This window comes from Myxocyprinus asiaticus, chromosome 6 (assembly GCF_019703515.2).
Source record: "Myxocyprinus asiaticus isolate MX2 ecotype Aquarium Trade chromosome 6, UBuf_Myxa_2, whole genome shotgun sequence".
Taxonomy (NCBI): Eukaryota; Metazoa; Chordata; class Actinopteri; order Cypriniformes; family Catostomidae; genus Myxocyprinus; species Myxocyprinus asiaticus.
Window position 1 is genome coordinate 21,262,237 of NC_059349.1, and position 20,913 is coordinate 21,283,149.

At 38.6% G+C, this 20,913-nt stretch overlaps 2 protein-coding genes across 3 annotated transcripts in view; both read right to left on the minus strand.

Annotated features, from left to right (window-relative positions):
• Positions 1-83: 83 nt before the first annotated feature.
• Positions 84-17,233, minus strand: LOC127442664 (protein phosphatase 1 regulatory subunit 7-like). 2 transcript variants are annotated; one of them, XM_051700855.1, is made up of 11 exons: positions 17,149-17,233; positions 16,302-16,397; positions 16,133-16,188; positions 15,987-16,052; positions 11,170-11,300; positions 10,804-10,966; positions 10,571-10,687; positions 10,374-10,478; positions 9,963-10,049; positions 7,427-7,477; positions 2,630-2,662 (listed from the first exon to the last, which is right to left on the minus strand). In XM_051700855.1, exons 1-11 carry the CDS (start codon positions 17,186-17,188, stop codon positions 2,645-2,647), a joined length of 930 nt encoding a protein of 309 aa, XP_051556815.1. In that variant the 5' UTR covers positions 17,189-17,233; the 3' UTR covers positions 2,630-2,644. The 2 variants fall into 2 exon arrangements, with proteins under 2 accessions (XP_051556814.1, XP_051556815.1); XM_051700854.1 differs by lacking the exons at positions 2,630-2,662; positions 7,427-7,477 and adding an exon at positions 84-1,536.
• Positions 17,234-18,380: 1,147 nt separating this feature from the next.
• The window catches only part of LOC127442579 (putative glycerol kinase 5), a 31,207-nt gene continuing 28,674 nt past the window's right edge, over positions 18,381-20,913 (minus strand). Inside the window, exon 16 of the mRNA XM_051700719.1 lies at positions 18,381-19,617. Within this exon, the coding sequence (XP_051556679.1) occupies positions 19,451-19,617 (167 nt within the window). The 3' untranslated portion in view covers positions 18,381-19,450. The remainder of the gene's footprint in view (positions 19,618-20,913) is intronic.

The window sequence follows — 20,913 nt, forward strand, 5'->3', positions numbered from 1 at the left end:
ACGAAATAAATGAGAATAACGATGTGCTCTTCTTTATAAACGCGTCTCGAAGGCAAAACAAACAAAGTTCAATTCTTGGTGAGCATTGTTCAAATTCTTTATTTTGTATTTATTTATACTAGTACATTCAATTCAGAAACGGTCGACAAAGCTTGTAAAACAAAGTGAACATTCGAGTAAATTAAAAATAAACCTGTCGTTCTTTGACCCTTTTAAAGGAATTGGTTAATACCACAAATAATCAGCTACGTGAGCCCATCAGACCCCCACCCTCCAGAGTAATGGAATTGCCTTAGTGCTATTCACAACACAGTGCCCCCTTCCATTTATCTCCCACTAGGGGGATCCAACATTTCTAGGAGTCGTCTGAGAGAATATTTCATGTGCATGTGTTGTTTGATTCTTTCAACAACAAAAAAGTCAAATAAAAAATAACGAAGAAATAACACCTGATATCAACCTGCTCTGTCAATATTAAGACTAGGTCTAACATGCTATCAACTAGAACTCAAAATTTGGTGGCATTAATCTTTCAGTGAGGCTCTTCATTTCTTCATTTTAAAAGAGTTAAAGTCTGTCACATTTCAACTAAGACCTCACAACTGTCAAGTCAACAAGGCCAAAATCTGTTTAAATAAAAAGCTTTTAATCGACACAGCAGTCTTTTAACATACTGCTGCAACAAGATACATGATAAACAAACTGATATGCATGTTGAATCTACTACAGTATGGCCTATTTACCCTTCAACAAAGCAGTCCTTGTAGTGTTCACTGCTAGATCTGATGTGAGAAAAGAACAATTCACACAATATCATCTTCTGCAGTATCTGAATGTAAAATGAACACTGATCTTTTTATCATCTCATACAGTAACAATCCCAACACCTGATGTAAATTATACAGGGCAAAAACATCTGATGTTAAACAAATGCCTCTGACCTATACAGGATGTTACTTGGATGCAGAAAGAGAGAAGGAATAGTTACATTGGAAACATTTTCTAAACAAAATGCTAAGGTCACCCTTCTGAACATTTTCCAAACAGCAGGTGTCAGCATCTTGCAAGTTGCCCCGAGCATGGCCTCGGTCCTAAGCTGAAAATAAATTAACAAGCATTCACTCTATAGCATAAGTCAGGGCATAGGTATAGTCTCTGAGTATGAGTAAAAGGTGCCAGCACATGGAATGGCAACACTGGGTGTGTGTGATTCCTTTCTTTATTTTTGTTAAAAATAAGAGATAAATATGGCAGGAGGTGTTGAGGACAATGCTTCATGTGGAAAAGATGGTGGTGGTGTGTTCATAATGTGCGGAGGATGGCTGGGTGAGGAAGGACACAGTGGGGTTGGGTGGATGGTCAGAAACGGATGTAGGTGGCATCAATCTGCCTGACACTGGGCAGTGCCAGCATGATCTTGCGTCTGTATTGAGGGTCCTTCTGCAGGGGGTTTCTCTCCAGATAGACAGTCTCTAGACCTTTGGCATTCTTAAGTTCATCCAAGTCTGCCCAGTTCTCAATCTGGTTGTCATTCATCTATGAGAGAGAGAAAAGGAACAAGTACAACTATCAATACCTAGAAAACTAAAGGGTTTATAACCATGTTTATGAAGAAGAAAAACCAAAAAATTATAATGACAGTGTGTCTTGTTTATAATAAGGATAAATGATATTGCTAATTGCTGTCCCATCAATAATAAAAGCAATACAAATTGATGCTTTAAAGCAGTGATTCCCAACCGGGATACGTTGATAAAACAAAACAACAGGGTAAAAATATAGATTTTGTAATCACAAACTTTATTTGAACAATCTCGATATCCATTCCTAAAATACCAAGATCAATTTTTTAATAATGAACAAAGTTAAGCAGTTTGGTTTGACTTGTCTGTTTAACGTGTTCAAAGAAGAGATCCACGCAATCGATTTGTCATTGAAAATGTCTCTTTTAAATGTGTTGCGATTTACTGCCCGAAAGATATAAAAGGAGTCATGTCATGAGGAATAAAATTTTCCTTGATATTTTGACATAAGGTCTTTCTACTATAAAAACATACTGTAAATTTCAGAACTCAAAACGTAATCCCCAATGCAATAAAAGCATTTATTGAAACCAGGCTGCAAAAATGCCTCATTCTCTACTTCTACGACAACCCTACATCACTAGGGGTACATTAACTCATGACCGCCTCTTCAGCTCAAAAATATGAATAACTTAAAATCATTGCACCCTTGCCCACTGATGCGAAAGTTCATACTCTGAGTGAGAGACAGCAGGACCTCACTGTTCCTGAACACCAATTGTTTTTGTATTTAAACATGCACTGACAGACGTCTTGGACCACCTGATGCATATCTCGGGATGCTTTTAAAAGACGCAGTGTCAAGTTACAACTCGGAAGAGGAGATGCCATTCTCTTTCATTCAGCTGCTGCCTCTTGTTGTTTTGAGCACAAACGCATCATAAATGCATTCTTTCGCTCACCTGTGCTTTTTTTAATTGTTGGTTTATGAAAACATGTGCTGGATGGATGTCTTTGACCATTTAGATGCATTTCCAGTGATGTGCATTTCGGTGCAGGATGATACGGGAAACTGGATGTGTCTTCAGTGTATTTCAGCGTGGACTGCATGTTTTTTTGGCTCAAATCAGCGTGGATTGCTGTTATTGAAAGATGGTGCATTTAAAAACACTTGGACCCAATCAAAAATGTAAGTAAATCATTTATGAATATTTAAAATGTCATGACTGTTTGATAGTTTATGGTGCTGACATCCTGTTTACACCAGGCTTGTCGACAAACTTTCTAAACCGTTTATTTGTGTTGTTGGCAATAGTAACGCGTACAGAGAATGGGACATCTGTTTACTGTTGGCATGCCATGTTAAAATAGATGCTTCCACGTTAGACAGCATCATTGATTATAATGGGTTCTATTGCTTTTGAAGCAACACGAGTCTCGCGTCTGGTGTAGACAGGGTGTGAGTGTTAACAGTTGTGCTTGAGATGGACAGTTTAATACACTGCCTGGTCAAAAAAAAAAAAGTCACATACTCTAAGATTTCGTTGGACCGCCTTTAGCTTTGATTACGGTGCACATTCATCATAGCATTGTTTCGACAACCTTACTCAACGTCACAACATTTTGTATTGATGACGGCAAAGTCGAACCACTCTGTAAAGCCTTCTCCAGTACATCCCAAAGACTATCAATGGGTTTAAGGTCAGGACTCTGTGGTGGCCAATTCATGTGCGAAAATGATTCCTCATGATCCCTGAACCACTCTTTCACAATTTGAGCCCGATGAATCTATAGCACTGTCGTCCTGGAATATGCCCATGCTGTCAGGGAAGAAAATTCCACTGATGGGATAGCCTGGTCATTCAGTACATTCAGGTAGTCAGCTGACTTATTTTGAATCATAACACAGCTGAGCCTAGACCTGACCAACTGAAGCAACCCCAGATCATAACACTGCCTCCAGAGGCTTGTACAGTGGGTGCTATGCATTACGGGTGCATCGCTTCATACGCTTCCCCTCTTACCCTGACGCACCCATCGCTTTGGTGTAGGGTAATTCTGGACTCGTTAGACCACATGACCTTTTTCCATTGCTCCACAGTCCAATCTTTATGCTCCCAAACTGAAGTAGTTTTTTTCCAATTAGCCTTACTAACAAGTGGCTTTCTTGTGGCCACACAGCTGTTTAGTCCCAATGCTGTAAGTTCTCGTTGCATTGTGCATGTGGAAATGCTCTTTCACTATTAAACATAGCTGTGAGATCTACTGTCGATTTTTTATGATGTGACTTCAAGCGTTTTAGTGATCTCCAATCATGATCATTCAAGATTTTTTCCCGACCACATTTCTTCTGCGAAGCTGACAGTTCACCACTATCCTTCCAGGTTTTAATAATGTGTTGGACATTTCTTAACCCAATTCCAGTTTTTTCAGCAATTTCCTTAGTTGTTTTCTTTGTTTGATGCAGGCCAATAATTCGCCCCTTCTGAAAGGGGGACCATGGGAAACGTCTTCCAACATAGTTGTTTAAGAAATGAGAAGCTACATACTTCATCAGTTAGGGTTAAAAGAATTGTGCCAGCTGAAACATTAATCACTGCAATAATGATCCAATCATAGGCTCTTAAGTATCTTCTTATTTAAATCCAAATGCCGACTTTTTTTTGGCCAGGCAGTGTATATTCAGATACAATGTGTTGGATGTGCATTGTGTGTAACCCCTGAAATGTAGTTTTATAATGTTTTGGAGCTTGTTCATTCTCTTCAGTTTGAGTTTCAAATATGGCTGCATTTGAAGGGCTGAACGACGTTAACCAATCAGAACAGTGGGCGTTTACGTTGAAGTTTTAAGGAGGCGCTTTTGCCAAAACCACGCGTTTCAGACAGAGGGCAAGAGATGGTGGATAATGATCATATATTACTAAATTCTGAATGTTTTAATGCAAAAATGTTACTAACATTATCAGTAGACCTCAGGGAAGATAATAAAACTATAAAAAATTAAAATTCATGAACCCTTTAAAGAAATAAGTGTCTGGACTCTGTAAACAGCAAACAAAAATGTGTCCACGGTCTCCGACTCTTTCTGGCTGCCAATCATTTTGCACGTTCTCATAGCATGGTAGTTGCATCAAATTATTGAGGCCTAATTACATTTTTATGCCATGTTGCACATAACAGTTGTCAGTTGAGGGTGCTATTTTGCTGCTGTTCTTCTTGACCTCCATTTCTACTCAATGTCGGTCTCAATAAAGCTTATTTGGTATCTTTGGAGTGCGGGGTTTTGGAAAGAGGAGGCGTGGCTTATCCAATGGCGCAGCTTGTGGAAATTTTAGAAAGGCTAAAATTGCTTACAGCACCTAATATCCTTTCTGTTCTTTACTGCCAGTTGATCAAAAAGAAAAATAAATGAAATTATAATAAAGCAGCAGTGCAACATAACTCTTGTTAATATCACTGTGTAACAATTTATTTCTTTTTGTTCCTGGGTAGTAAGTGTTATTTCCTAATTGCTTATGCCTCAAAAGTATAGAAAATGGCTATTATTACCCACAAACTTTGCTTTTGTGATCAGGACAGTGATATTTTGAAATGTACCTATTTCCAATGAGAAAATGGGCGAATGAGTGCCTTTTCGTTCACATAAAGTCAGAAAAAAACAACATATGAACCAAATTAACATGTATTTATACTAAAGTAATATTCAAAGCCATGCTGCTCCATAATGGTAACAAGTACCTGTCTCTTCCCCTGGCTCACTCGGTGCACCTCAAAGAGGATTACAACAGCATCAAGACCTTGCCGGATGCCTTGAAGTATGATGAGTACGGCTGGGAGGTCATAGGAGACTTCAAAATGGTGGCATTCCTGATGGGTCTCCAATGCAGTTTTACCAAGTTTCCCTGATATCTTTACCTTTGGGACAGAAGGAACACGAAGTCGCACTACCACAGGCGGGACTGGCCACAGCGGACCGAGTTCTCTGTGGGGAGGAACAACGTCAAGTGGGAGCCACTAGTGGACCCCCGGAAGGTGCTGATGCCACCATTGCACATCAAATTAGGCCTTATGAAACAATTTGTCAGAGCTCTAGATAAGGAGTCGGCAGCCTTCAAGTACCTTCAAGATTCTCTAAACTGTCTGAAGCAAAGGTCAAAACCAGTGTCTTCGTCGAATCACAGGTAAAGAAGGATTTTGGATTCATATGTTGTTTTTTTCTGACTTTGTGAACAAAAAGACACAAATTCACCTGTTTTCTCATTGGAAATAAGTAAATTTCAAAATATCACTGTCAAAATATCAAAACAAAATGTGGAACTGCCACTGATATAGATCAGTGGGAATTTGCACTTTTATTTTAAAGAGACAGTACCTTTTAAGCGTTTGTTCTACATAGTGTAAATAGTAAAAATGTAAAAACTAATGATAAAATAAAATTGGTAACAATAAGATTTCTCAATGTACCAAGTTAAAAGGTCCCCTGCCCTGTATAATTTACAGCATTCATCTGTTGTAATTACGCATTTCACGGCTCATTTGGCCTGGTTTTGTTTTTGTTGATAAACAATTAAATGTTATTTATATATAAATCATATATATCAGGCACATACCATGGGCTTTGAGACTGGGAAAGCATCAAAGATTTTTAATATACATTATTAAACGCTGTGCCCAAAACGCGTTAAACGGGTGAGTGTAATGTTGCGGAAATGTTATAAATGTAAATTGTTGCCGTAGAACCCACCAGTCAATGGAAACAATTATGTCAAAGTGGCGAACTTCATGACTAAATTCAGGACAGTACACAGACATACAAATTAAAGATGGTTCATATATTGAGCCAAGCTTGTTTATGTCTATTAAATCATACACTGAACCATAGTGCCAGAAGAGCTTTTTCTGACAAAAAAAAAAGAAAAAAAGAAAAAAAGAAATAAAAATACTGCCAGTTACTAGTTTCATCATAGGCCTCACACGTCACTCTTCCCACAGTTCAGAAACATTGGAATGGACAGCAGCAATTAACTAATCTGACCACCAAAGACAACAATCTTAACCTGAATGCACAAGGCAAATGTAATGTAGACATGACACAAGAAGGACATGATTGCCAGATCACCACTTCATAGCCTCAGACTAACCAGAAACAATGACCTAGTATCAATAACACAGATTTTTGGGGGCCTGGGTAGCTCAGCGAGTATTGACGCCGAATACCACCCCTGGAGTCGCGAGTTCGAATCCAGGGTGTGCTGAGTGACTCCAGCCAGGTCTCCTAAGCAACCAAATTGGCCCGGTTGCTATGGAGGGTAGAGTCACATGGGGTAACCTCGTGGTCACGATTAGTGGTTATCGCTCTCAATGGGGCACGTGGATCGCGGAGAGTAGCATGAGCCTCCACATGCTGGGAGTCTCCGCGGTGTCATGCATAGCAAGCCACGTGATAAGATGCATGGATTGACAGTCTCAGAAGCAGAGGCAACTGAGACTTGTCTTCCACCACCCGGATCGAGGTAAGTAACTGCGCCACAATGAGGACCTCTTAAGTAGTGGGAATTGGGCATTCCAAATTGGGAAGAAAAGGGGATATAAAAAAATTAAATAACAGATTTTTCATAAATAAATGTAAACTTACCTTTACTTGAACACAAAATCATGTGTCTCTACTTGTGAATGAACACCTCTGTTACTTCGTTATGCCCGCTTGAAGTTTTGATAGCCTTTCTCGATTTTTTATTTAAATTAACTTTGCCAACACTGCATATATACATTTTAGCGCTTAATAACGCACGAGTTACGTGAACTTGAACGTGTTGACACAAAACTAAAATCAAGCCTATCAGATAGCATGACTGAAGGAAGGAGCTTCTGATTGGCTTACTCATTTTGGTAAGCATGCTTACCTTGGCCACTGGTAGTAGCAGGCGTGATTCATTTTGAATGAACATACAGTGCTAAATGAAAGGGTGGTAAACAATGCTTTGAATTAGAAAAAGCATAACAAAGTGCTTATACCTAAGGGTGGCGACAAAGGGAATAAATGAATAACTGTCTGTGCTGCTCAACTGAGATGAAAGATGACTAATTTGAACGAAAACAGTAGTTTATATTAACAATTATATTTAAATATTTCATAGTGTCATTTTTCTTTTCACCCTTCTTTTAGGTAAGCACTGCTTACTTTGCTTATATGGATGGCACATCCCAGACAGACAGACAGATATAGTACTCTGCAAAAGTCTTAGGCACATAAGATGTTTCACAAAAGCATTTGTCTTAAGATGGTTATTTATATCTTCAGCTTGTGTCAATAGGAAATATACATTTTAGACTCTCAAACATTCCTTTTGCAAACAGAATAGAAGAATGGGGAGCCCTGCAACAGATGGCATTGCCCCCACAGAGCCCCCCACTGAACATCGAGTCAGTCTGGGATTACACTAAGAGACAAAAGCAAATCGAGACATCCTAAATAGATAGAAGAACTGTGGCGAATTGTCCAAGAAGCTTGGAACATCCTATCTGCCAACAACCAAGAAAAACTGTGTCCAGGTGTACCTGGGAGAATTGGTGCTGTTTTGAAGGCAAAAGTGGTCACACCAAATATTGATTTAGCCTTTTTTTCCATGTTTATTGGACTTTACATTATGTTAATTGATAAATGAAACTATTTATGGCATTATTTTTGAAGACATCCCCACTATTCAACATTTTTCACAAGTGCCTAAAAGTTTTGCAAAGCACTGTATATAAACTCAGCAAAAAAGAAACGTCCCTTTTTCAGGACACTGTATTTTAAAGACGATTTTGTAAAAATTCAAATAACTTCACAGATCTTTATTGTAAAGGGTTTAAACAATGTTTTCCATGTTTGTTCAATGAACCATAAACAATTAATGAACATGCACCTGTGGAAAGGTCATTAAGACACTAACAGCTTACAGACGGTAGGCAATTAAGGTCACAGTTATAAAAACGTAGGACACTAAAGAGACCTTTCTACTGACTCTGAAAAACACCAAAAGAAAGATGCCCAGGGTACCTACTCATCTGCTTGAACATGCCTTAGGCATGCTGCATGCTACAGATGTGGCCAGGGCAATAAATTGCAATGTCCGTACTGCGAGACGCCTAAGACAGCACTACAGGGAGACAGGAAGGACAGCCGATCATCCTCGCAGTGGCAGACCAAGTGTAATAACACCTGCACAGGATCGGTACATCCGAATATCACACCTGCGGGACAGGTACAGGATGGCAACAAACTGCCCGAGTTACACAGGAACGCACAATCCCTCCATCAGTGCTCAGACTGTCCGCAATAGGCTGAGAGAGGCTGGACTGAGGGCTTGTAGGCCTGTTGTAAGGCAGGTCCTTACCAGACATCACCAGCAACAACGTCACCTATGGGCACAAACCTACCTTCGCTGGACCAGACAGGACTGGCAAAAAGTGCTATTCACTGACAAGTCACGGTTTTGTCTCACCAGGGGTGATGGTCGGACTCACGTTTATCGTCGAAGGAATGAGCGTTACACTGAGGCCTCTACTCTGGAGCGGGATCTATTTGGAGGCGGAGGGTCCATCATGGTCTGGGGCGGTGTGTCACAGCATCATTGGACTGAGCTTGTTGTCATTGCAGGTAATCTCAATGCTGTGCGTTACAGGGAAGACATCCTCCCTCATGCGGTACCCTTCCTGCAGGCTCATCCTGACATGACCCTCCAGCATGACAATGCCACCAGCCATACTGCTCGTTCTGTGCGTGATTTCCTGTAAAACAGGAATGTCAGTGTTCTGCCATAGCCAGTGAAGAGCCCGGATCTCAATCCCATTGAGCACGTCTGGGACCTGTTGGGTGAGGGATAGGGTCATTCCCCCCAGAAATGTCCGGGAACTTGCAAGTGCCTTGGTGGAAGAGTGGGGTAACATCTCACAGCAAGAACTGGCAAATCTGGTGCAGTCCATGAGGAGGAGATGCACTGTAGAACATAATGCAGCTGGTGGCCACACCAGATACTGACTGTTACTTTTGATTTTGACCCCCCCATTTGTTCAGGGACACATTATTCCATTTCTGTTAGTCTCATGTCAGTGAAACTTGTTCAGTTTATGTCTTAGTTGTTGAATCTTTTTATGTTCATACAAATATTTACACATTAAGTTTGCAGAAACTAAAAGCAGTTGAAAGTGAGAGGACGTTTCTTTTTTTGCTGAGTTTACATATAAACTATATTTAGCCTTTTGTACAGATCTTTGGTTTTGTGGTTTTGGTTTTTCTATGAAGGGGTAGTTGAGCCTTACTGATAGTGCTCTGGGGAAAAGGTTGGGGAACACTGCTTTAAAGGACAACTGCATGTACAGTATGCTATGCATAAAATGGTAAAAAAAAAAAAAATAAAAAAAAAAACAGTACACCTGCATTCTTTTATAGCTTACCCAAAATTCTTTTAAATCAGTCAAGTGGCTGATATTTTCAATCTTTTTTATCCTGTTTGCAGCAATGTCCAAAGTTGTCAGCTTTTTCTGAAACAAATAAAACAAAAAAACAACAACAAAAGGAGAAGGATGAAAGACCTGGATATTCAAACAACAAAATATTCTGGGACAGATAAAAATAAAACCACAGCCAGACGTGACAAAAAGATCTGAAAGCACAGAAATTCACTACGGAGTGAAGGTGCAGTGGAGCGGCAGAGCATTTCAGAATGAAACTACTAGCCGTTTAATTTTGTGCAAGTTATTATAAGACAGAGCATCTGGACAAATTTAAAAGCATCTTCTGGATAAATTTAGAACTGTCACCAGAAGAAAGAGAATGCATCGTTGGGCATCCATGGTAGGACTTACATTGTTCTCCAGGCCCTCTATGACTTCAATGCCGTTATGACTCAAGTAGAGCTCACGCAAATTCAAAAGATTCTGGAGTCCCTCCAACTTTGTGATCCGGTTACTCTGTCAGGTAGGAACAAATGTTAACACTGAGGGAAAAGTGTGCAAGGTGCATTTGGCAAAAAATAAAAATCCCTTTTTAGCACAAAAGGTACCTGGATACTGAGAACGGTCAGATTATGCAGTCCATCAAGGTTCTGTAGCTGAGTGATTTTATTTGTGCCAAGGAACAAACTATCCAAAGAAGCAAGAGAATCCAGATTCTCGATAACCTAAAACAGTAATTATAATCATAAAATTCAAGCTCGAAAAGACGTCCACAGTACGCAATGTGCAATGTTATAGAGTTAGAAATGTAGAATATGATACACGGCGGATTTAGCCTTACCCTGATGCGGTTAGAGCCTAGCTCAAGCATCTGGAGGCCCGTCAGTTGATCCAGATTGGCAATGCCTGATATCTTATTATGAAGCAGGAAGAGCTTCTTGAGTTTTGTGAGGCAATCCAATCCCTCAATCTTCCTCAAAATGTTGAATGATACATCTAGCTGCCTGCAAATCAACAAAGGAGAAGACTGAATTTTCTAGTGACTTTCTCAAAGCTGCTAATCTAATTAATTGCAATTGTCCAAAATCAGAGGATGAAATAAATAGAAAGGCTTTTGAGAACAATGTTCGTTCTTTGAAAATGTATATTAACTGTGATCAGTAACATTTTAGTTAATGAAGTACACTGTTACATATGTCTGACTTACTCAAGCTCTGTTAACGCCTGAAGATTCTCTAGTTTGCGGATCTGGTTGTCATAAAGGTCGAGTTCCTTCAATGAGCCAAGGCTTTCCAAGTTTTCAATACATTTTATGAGGTTTTGTCTGAGAGAAATTGTCTGGAGGGAAAAAAGGAAATAACTTAAATTTTCATTTATGCTTTTTCAAATCTGCAATAAGTAACTTGAATGCAAATCTTATATGAAAAATTCTAGATTCACTCCTTGACAGAGAAATGGAATTTGCATAACCTGTAGGGCTGTTGTTTGCATAACCTGTAGGGCTGTGACCTTATTCACATCAGCGCCCTCTTTGATTTTTGAAGGGAATGACAATGACACTGTGAAGGATAGACAGCGAGTCTCTTCAATGGGTTGTTTAAAGTGTTTTTGTATTGTCCCGCTTACGATACATGGAAACAAATATCTTTCCAAGAAATCTCAGTAGACAAAAAACTATGTAGAAATTAGATGTACATGCACATACAGTGCATGTGATTGTGGGGCGCTCTCCATTTTTGGTTGGATTTTGCTGTCGGAGACAGATTTCTGAGGTCCCGCGGATTGCAGCTAAATTAGTATCTCTCAGCGATCCTCGTTAAGTATGAGCAGTTCAGCAATGTGATCTGAGCCACTCTTGAGCTGTCAAAGACACTGCGATATTTTCAAGCATATTTGATATTATTTATTTCCACAAAACCTTGTAGTGTGAGCGATGCAGCGACAACAGTGAACTGCTCCAGCCAATTACATCTTATGATCTTTGTACAGGAATGGAAAGCCACAAATGTGATCATAATTGTTTTATTGTTATAAACTAACAAAAATGTATTTTTAACAAATAATTAGAGCTGTCAGAATTTGTGTTAATGCATACGATTAATTTAAAAAGTTTAAACACGTTAATTTTTCTTAACTGCGATTAACGCATTTACCGTTAACACTCCAGCATAAACTGGTTTGAAGGGCAGAATCTTTGTAATGTGTCCGCCCAAAGTCATTACACTGACACACACTTCACAACATACACACACACACACACACACCAGAGCCCTTCTACCAAGGTGAGCCTACAATCTTTGCATAAAATAGCATAATGCGGCGATCCCATAGACATTCTATGCTAACACGCTAGTTGACCGTTACGCTCTCTCATTTGATAGAGCAGCGGAGGTTGTTATCGCAGTAAATAAAAGAATCTCTGCACACACACACAACAGCATTTCCATGATAAAATGAAGGACCTCTAAAGGCCCAGATGGGACTTGTGATAGAAATCAAGTATTTTTCCACCTCAGTAAGGCACATTCTAATTACCATAGAAGCATGTCAAATCTTAACTATCACCAAAACGTAGGAGACATTTTTGTTTGCAAGCCTCTTCATGTGGATTTCAAAGCACCGCTGGCATTGCCGCCCTGACCTGAATCATGAACGCAGCTTCACGATTGCTGTAACAAAGCAGATAGCCACAGTCTGTCGGCTGATTAATATTGTGGAGGATGAGAATTTAAGAGATTTAATGTGCATTGCAATGAATATGCCACCTATGTGTGGACTAGTTCTTTCAATTAGTCAAACTCCCACTTAGACTTTGGGAAACATTTAATGTTACTTGCATTGGTGATATTTTAGTGCAATTCTACCTTTGTACTGTTTGAAAAGCATTAGAGAATAAGCATTATATTTGTTATATATTGTTTTGTTTTCTTTCTTAAGATGGAAATAAATGCATTTTGACAGGAAAAGTATATATAGTGCCAAATTTCAGCACTTTCAAAATCTGTGATTAACTATAAAAAATTATGCGTTTTATCACAATTCAAATTTTTAAATCGACTGACAGCACTACAAATAAATGGTCTGAGCACTATACTTGACATTGTGCCGTTTTATTTACCCCCAACTTTTTTTTTCTCAAAAACAGACATACACACTGATAGCACACGTACATCACCCAGACATATTACTAGACTATTTGATGTGTTTACATCTGAAAAACATATTTTTTAGATTGTTTGCTAATCTGCAATACATCTAAAGACGTATGTCAATAAGTATATGTCAGATATCAATAAGACATTCAGCAGATGTCTTTGAGACGTTTAAGATTCAAGATGAAAAGATCTAAAACAGACATCTAGGTGTACGTGTGCTATCTGTCTGAACAGCTTCCCAATTATTATTTTTGACATTTTCTGTTTTTGTCTCCTCTTTTGTTTTTCAGACAAAAAACGTTCTGGAAAAATTACGTGATAATTAATTTCTCACGTGAAATTGTGAGAAAACTTTTTTTTTAACGTTGTTGGTGGGGGATGCCTCTTGGCCAAAGATCTTGTAATTAGTCCACCTTGTCTGGGATCTGTTGTGTAGTATTGGCACTGCTACGACAAGAAACCTTGTTGTGTAAAATGAGCAGTGCAGCGATTCAGGTAGTTTGACAGTTGTGTAACGAGAGCGCAGCTTATCCCTCACAGCCTAGTTTTCATTCACGTCAAAAATCAAAGATGGCGCTACTGTGAATAAGGTCTATACCAGCGGTCACCAATTAGCGGACCCCGATTGGTTTATTCCGGACCGCGAGACAACATGAAAACAGTTAACCCATCTCACAGTTTCTACACTTTAGGTTAGCAGCGCGACAAAACAACGGAGCTGTGAACACCGTAAGCTCTCCGGGGCGTAGATAGCACTGATCTTTCAGCGCTATATCCTTGAATATTTTTCTCTATCACCAAACAAGCTTCAATTATGCCCTTTCGCGCTCCGCACACACTGCCTCACTCCCTTGGCCCATGACATGAGGTGCCGCAAAGTAGAGCTGCAGACGCAGTTATTTTAACGACAGCAGACCGTAGCAGAGAAAAACAGTGAGCAGGAATATAGATGGATACTGGCATCTTTTACTGCAGAAAACATTGTTTAAAAATTAAACAATCTTCATGTGTCTGATATGACACCGACCGTTCAGCTAAGCAAGGTTTGTGACAGGACAATTTATCGTGGTTCCAGAGCGCCTTTAGACTAGAAAAATCCCTATAAAATTAGCTTTATTAATCAACATGTTTCAAACCTATTGATTATAAACAGAGATTTTTGTTTACATTTTACATTCAGAGATTTCTAGCATGGAAGGCAAGAAAGGCAACCAAAACTTTGAAATTACGAGTTCTCTGCTGATGATGAATAACATTTCCATTATATGATAATCAGCCCATTTATACTTAAAGGTGCTATATGTAATATTTTTACTGTACTAAATCATAAAATGACCATAATATGTCATTAGAGAATTAGGAAACATGCCAAGTTGAAATACTGGCTTCTCTGATAACAATGCTACAGCCAGTATATTCTACTTTGAAGTTTCCATTCCGGGCCGGAATTTTTTTATGTTTTGGCCTGTGTGATCCCGCCCACTGCCCACTCACCAACAGTATTTCGACACTGCCGGGTTGCCAGATTTGAACAAGTTTGCAGGCAAACAACACTGCGTGCTGCAGCTATGAAGCCTTTAAACGAACTGGATCAGAGATAACAGATTCCACCCGACCTAAAAAGCCTCACCATCCGTCTAAAAACCACCATGACCAGAAGGGTAGTAAAACAAGGATAAATATTGGAGATGCCTTTGGAAGATGGAGACAGCTTAAAGCCCAGAAATCCTTTAAAATGGATACTGAGTTGGCTAATTTGCGTGTCAACATTCTGGAAACCTGCATTGGCTTCGAGTCTGGGGCGGGGCAGACAGCTCTCCAATATTTTGAATTTGGACTGCAGTATGCATTTCAAACACTTGTTGTCAATCTTGCATATAGCACCTTTAACTATAGCAAACAGTATTTTTAAACTGCATTATTTGCGTACATGTACATTGTTTGTTTGTAGATTTGCATTAAGGAAAATATAAAAATGGTTAATTAAAACTTTTACATTACATATATTTTCTCTCGGGGGTTACCCCTGAACCCTCATATATTATCTTTTGTACTGTATAGATACACCGATTAGCCACAACATTAAAACCACCTGCCTAATATTGTGTAGGTCCCCCTCATGCTGCCAAAACAGCGCCAAGCTGCATCTCAAAATAGCATTCTGAGATGCTATTCTTCTCATCCACAGTTGTACAATTGTAATCCAGGTTAGGGCTGGTTTGAGTATTTCTGGAACTGCTGATCTTCTGGGATTTTCACACACAACAGTCTCTAGAATTTACTCAGAATGGTGCCAAAAACAAAAAACATCCAGTGAGCGGCAGTTCTGCGGATGGAAACGCCTTGTTGATGAGAGAGGTCAACAGAGAATGGCCAGACAGGTTTGAACTGACAAAGTCTACAGTAACTCAGATAACCACTCTGTACAATTGTGGTGAGAAGAATAGTATCTCAGAGCGGTATTTTGAGATGTGGGTTGGCGCTGTTTTGGTGGCATGAGGGGGACCTACACAATATTAGGCAGGTGATTTTAATGTTGTGGCTGATCAGTGTATAGGCCTATATATAATTTGTAGAAGTTCCTCCATAGTCCACTACTTTGGTTGTCTTTGGGCCACAAGGTCCTCCTTCTTGCCCAGTTATTAAGAGCCTGACTGTTGATTTATGTATTTTTTATTTTACAAAGTAGGCTACTATTGCTGCCAACTTGGAAATGTAATATAACTATTAAAAAAAAATTGCATTTCTTACACATTGTCATTAGTCAGAATGGCTACGATATGAAACAAGTTATCGTTGTTCCGAAATTTGGTAGGATGGAAATGTCGAGACCAGACCTTAATTGAATACCCCTGGTCTATACTCTCACCTTTGCCTTCTTAAGAACCTCCAGACCCTCAATCTTCCCAATCCGACAATGGACTAGATCCACATCCTAAATGAATAAGACAAAATAAAAAACAGTGGGGGGGGGGAAAAAAACCTCACTGAAAAACTAAAATTCATTCAAGTCACCTCTTCATCTGGATCTAAGGTTATTGTGTCCATGTCAACTGGTGATTCCTCTGGTACTGAAAGAGGAAGCGAAAGAGGCGAGTTATACCTTTAGAAAATAAAGATCTTTTCATTTATTTGTTTCTTCACATTGCATAGAACTCTAATGAAATGTCTGCAGTGGTCTCACCAGTCGAAGGCGCTTGTAGGGAGTCAACCTCACCATTGAAACTCTTCCTCTTGGTCTCATCATCTCCAGATTCCTCAGACTCACCCCTCCTGTCAACTATAAATACATGATATTAAATAGTAAGGACCCATAGCACAAATCTAAATGTGCTAATGCGAAATGAATCACCAACTTGCTTACAGGAAGCCATGAAACTCCTAATAATGGAATTAAGCTGCTGATGCTTCTGTCTGGAGCAAATAGTGCGTTATCACGTACTTTATCGTACTTAAATTAATCTGAAAGAACGATTTAAGCCTTCAACCATTAAATGAACATAATGCTGCTGTTCAAGCCCATCCCACACACACACCCTGATTCCAGCAGCACAAGCATGCTAGCAAACTTAGCTGATCCAGCAGCTGGAAACAAACAGAAGCATCGAGAAAAACCCGAACATTCATTCACTCTTATAATTTACCCATCTGAACAAGTGACATTTTGACTGATAAAGTGAGCTATATTAGCTAACCAGCAAGGTGTGTTGGCATTGACGCCCTGCACATTACTGTACACACTGTTAAAAAGAGATAAGTGGAAAATAACAGGATTTAAAGACACGCATAAGAGACATCTAGACAGTAAATTCAGCTTTAATCGCTATTTCATAGAAGTACACTGTTAGAATAGCTTCAGTTAGCTGTGTATGAAACGTAAACAACCACACATATTACAGTCTGAATGAATGGTAAGAGGAAAATTACATTTGAACAGTAAATAAAATATAAAACCCCAGCTCGCATTCAAAGGCTAAGTAGAAAGAATAACCACTCCTTTACCGTGCATCCACAGAAAAAAGTGAGCTCACCTTCCATCTCTTGAGGCTCTCCGACAGATAAGGTCGCCATTTTCCACTAGACCCGCCTACTTCACAGGATGATTGACACTTGCACCTACCAATGGTGAAATAGAACGTTTCCCTATGCACATGCACTATAAATAATTATGATTACGGGAAAGGGAAACAAGAATGGTTCTTCTGAGAATAATTACACATACCATAAATGTTAGTTTTATCACTATGTCTTGTTCGTACATATTTTACCATTTTAAATACTTTAATTCAGGCTCGGCTTTAACCTATTGCAGGCCAAGGACCACATACTACACATTATATAAAATCGAGTGATGCATTTTAATTCTTAAATGCATGGGATATTTATAACACTTACATATTCTGGTCTTTAGAGACCCAGCATGTATATCTATCAATGGTTCTACAAAATGCCCAGATAGTGTCACATTTTCTAAATATTTTCAAGACAACTGGAAAATAATAGAATAAAATAGATCTTGATACATTTTGATGTTTTTATTTTTTCATATATCAAAGAGAAAATGTAACAAATCAGGACAAATCTAGAACAGGATTCGTTACTTTCACGCTGAAATTTCCTGAGATGCAACTGGCTGTCAAACACATATTGAGCTACACAAAGTAAATAGATACGTAAAAACACGTAAGCTACACATAAGATACACACAGTCCGCACATAAGCTACACAAGTATTTTTTCAGGCACTTGTTGAGTCTAAATAGATGCTCAACTTACAATATTTCAGTAGTACACCCAAATGACAACAGTCATATCATACTGGTCATGTGTTGTACTTGCTATAGTTAACTTCCATGTTTTTTCTTCATCAAATAGCAATGTCTAATGTAAATCAAGTCAATCACTGAAACAACAGTCCCACCTTAAGTAAGAAATTGCATGTATAACAAAAGAATAGCCAAACATAAACAATATGCGTGATGACATGATTTTGGTGTGATAAAATCACTTACTAACCTTTTCTGTGTAAAGTTATAACCAATTTTACAACTTCATTGCCATGACGATGTCAACAAACTCTAAAACGACTGTAAAAATGACATTTTAAACAATTTTACAGCTCAAATAACACATGAGTTTCAACAGAGGAATGAATGTAACTGCTTTTATAAAATAAGTTTCACATTTCTGCCTTTAAACACTCAAACAATTGGCTCCATTCACTTCATTTTCTCTGTGTCAATTAAACACCTTGGCACTAGCAGTACAAATGTACAATTATTTATTTGCATGACAAAACACACAAGCTGGCACTGAAATGGCAAATTTAAAATGTATTTAAACAACTAATTTAACATGTTGACATCAAATGTGGCATGATGTTTACAGTTCTTTAACAGTATATTATACTGCATGCCTGTTCTTTCTGTAAGATCATGATGACATTCTAGCATGTTAATAGTTTCACAGTAATTTATTCACTACAGTTGAATGCATAATTTAAAACCATTACAAAATCTAGTCCTTCAGGTAACAAGTTGTCCATGTTTGCAGCATTCTACAGTAGTTTTGTATTAAGAGGTACATTTAATATTAACACATTTAACCTACAAAATGTCAAGACTACATTTCCAATTAGAAAATATCAACTAAAATTACAAGAAAATGACAAAACGCATTAATAAAATGCTTTTATAAATTGCCATACACTACTAATGGGTGGACAATAAGTGTTAACTATGAACAGCATGAATTAAAAAAAATGTCAGACAAAGTATTAAGTTTCAATTACTCACATTTATGTAAACAACACTGATCACATACCATTACAATATTCCTTTTGGGTGAGAAGATGTCAAATGGGAGATGAGTAACCGAGTTACCTCAATGAGGGCATAACAAGGATCTTGTGTACAAGCTCCACAATAAGGCACACAGCAAGTTAAATAAAAACAATCACCCGTTCAACAATACCATTTCAAAAAAATACAGTAGTTAGATAAAGGCAGTGATTGAATTTAAGTGCCTAACTGACGATCAACGATTGGCAAAATCAAAATACTACATCTACCTTTTGTTCTAAAAAGAACTGTAATGCAGCCTGCCAACTAGTCATAATAACACCACTAGATTCACAACTTTCAGACTTAAATTTGCAAAGTTTGTGATCAGGCAAAATTCATAAACAATGACTAGCCGTTGATGTGCTCCAGTTTAGAAATTCATGCTATTCAAGTGTTTTTCTCAGTTAGAAACATGCTACTCTTAAGAATTGCCCCACAACAGTGCACAGGGAGTTAGTCTTCTACAGAGCAATGGCTTGTATTCTAGTTAATCAGGGCTGATTGTACCAGTGCATGGACCGCTGAAGAGCCCTCTCCCAGCTCTGCAGTACACCTCTGTATTGTCCTCCCTTGTCCCCTTCTGCTTTACTCCTTTGAGGTAGGAAAAGTTGGTCAGTGCTCTGAAGCTTCTTGAGCTCCTCTTGGTTCCTCCAGAAGCCTAAGACAATTCAGAATAGGACAGTAGAAGTCACTCCACATGTGGCACCTTAGAGAAATATATTCTTTACCACACATCAGATTAATCTTAAAGTAGGACTAACTACTTAAATCCTCTGTTGAAATATATGCCTGAAAAGTATGACGTGTTTCAAATAATAAAGTCCTCAAACATATGTAATAAACAATAGGGATGTGCTATGGTTGTTGACTAATCAACTAGTCGATTAGTGTGGTAGACCACATTAATATTTTTAGTAGTGGCGTTTTTAACTGGAGACACAATTCTCAAATTAATTGAGAGACGCAACTTCTTCGAGAGCATGTATATGAATAAAAGTCAGCATGGTAAAACCTTCTGCAAGAAGTTTTGTCTCTAATGCTTTAGACTTAGTCTTTTCATTTGCTGTTGTTACAGCAATCAAAGTGCCGAATCAACAATACATTTCAACAGGATCACTGTCGGACGTTAAATCCTCTGCTGTGAGTAACGTTCCCGTATTTGTGAGGTGCCTTATAGAGATTAAAGTCTTTTGCTGATTTTGTCTGAAACGACTTAAAGTTGCTGTAAGTGATTTTTTCATGGAAAGGTATGCAAAAATTTTTCCTACTCCCTGAAAGAAATTAATGAAATAAGTGCCCTGAAATATCTCACCGTTCTCTTTGATGACTGTAGACTCAGTAAACAGCAAACAAAAATGTGTCCACGGTAAATGACGCGTTCTGCCTGTCAGTCATTTTGCACTGTAAGACTGGCACAAAATTGTCTGCATCACTTCCGGTAAAAGTCAAAGAACTCTGCGAGAACCAACGTCATAAAACCCTCACCCAGAAGACATCTCCACCCGAGACAATGCACCCCACCGATTAGGGACCATAAAACGCAAATCACACTCTCATCTGTTATCTCTCTCTCACCTCAGGTCACTTTAAGGACACCAGAAAACTAAGTTATGACTTATCCTGTTGTGTAATGTAAAAGGTTTTCTGATCATACATGTTTGGTATCATTCAAGAGGTCTCAGTGCAACTGGTAAAAACAGTCTCATTCCCTTTCAGCAAAGTCAAATCACAAGTAAGATTTAAGAACTTAGTAAAATACTGTTTTCTATCAGGGGCATGACCCGTCCCAGATCTCTCACAGAGACCAGATGCTGTATACGGATTAGGTACATTCTTTGTAAACATAAATGCAAGCTTCAAAGAACTTGCTTGCAACCTCCTAAATTGTAAAACCAAATCCTGTATAAAATCAAACATATACATCTTAAATAACAATAGAATCGTTTGGTATTTA

Coding starts and splice junctions, on each gene's coding strand:
- LOC127442664 (XM_051700854.1), bottom strand. CDS start 17,188: ATGGCGACCTTATCTGTCGGAGAGCCTCAAGAGATGGAAG. Junction 10,479..10,570: donor TGACCGTTCTCAGTATCCAG/GTACCTTTTGTG, acceptor CCTACCTGACAG/AGTAACCGGATCACAAAGTT. Junction 1,537..9,962: donor CTGATTTAAAAGAATTTTGG/GTAAGCTATAAA, acceptor TCTCTCTCATAG/ATGAATGACAACCAGATTGA.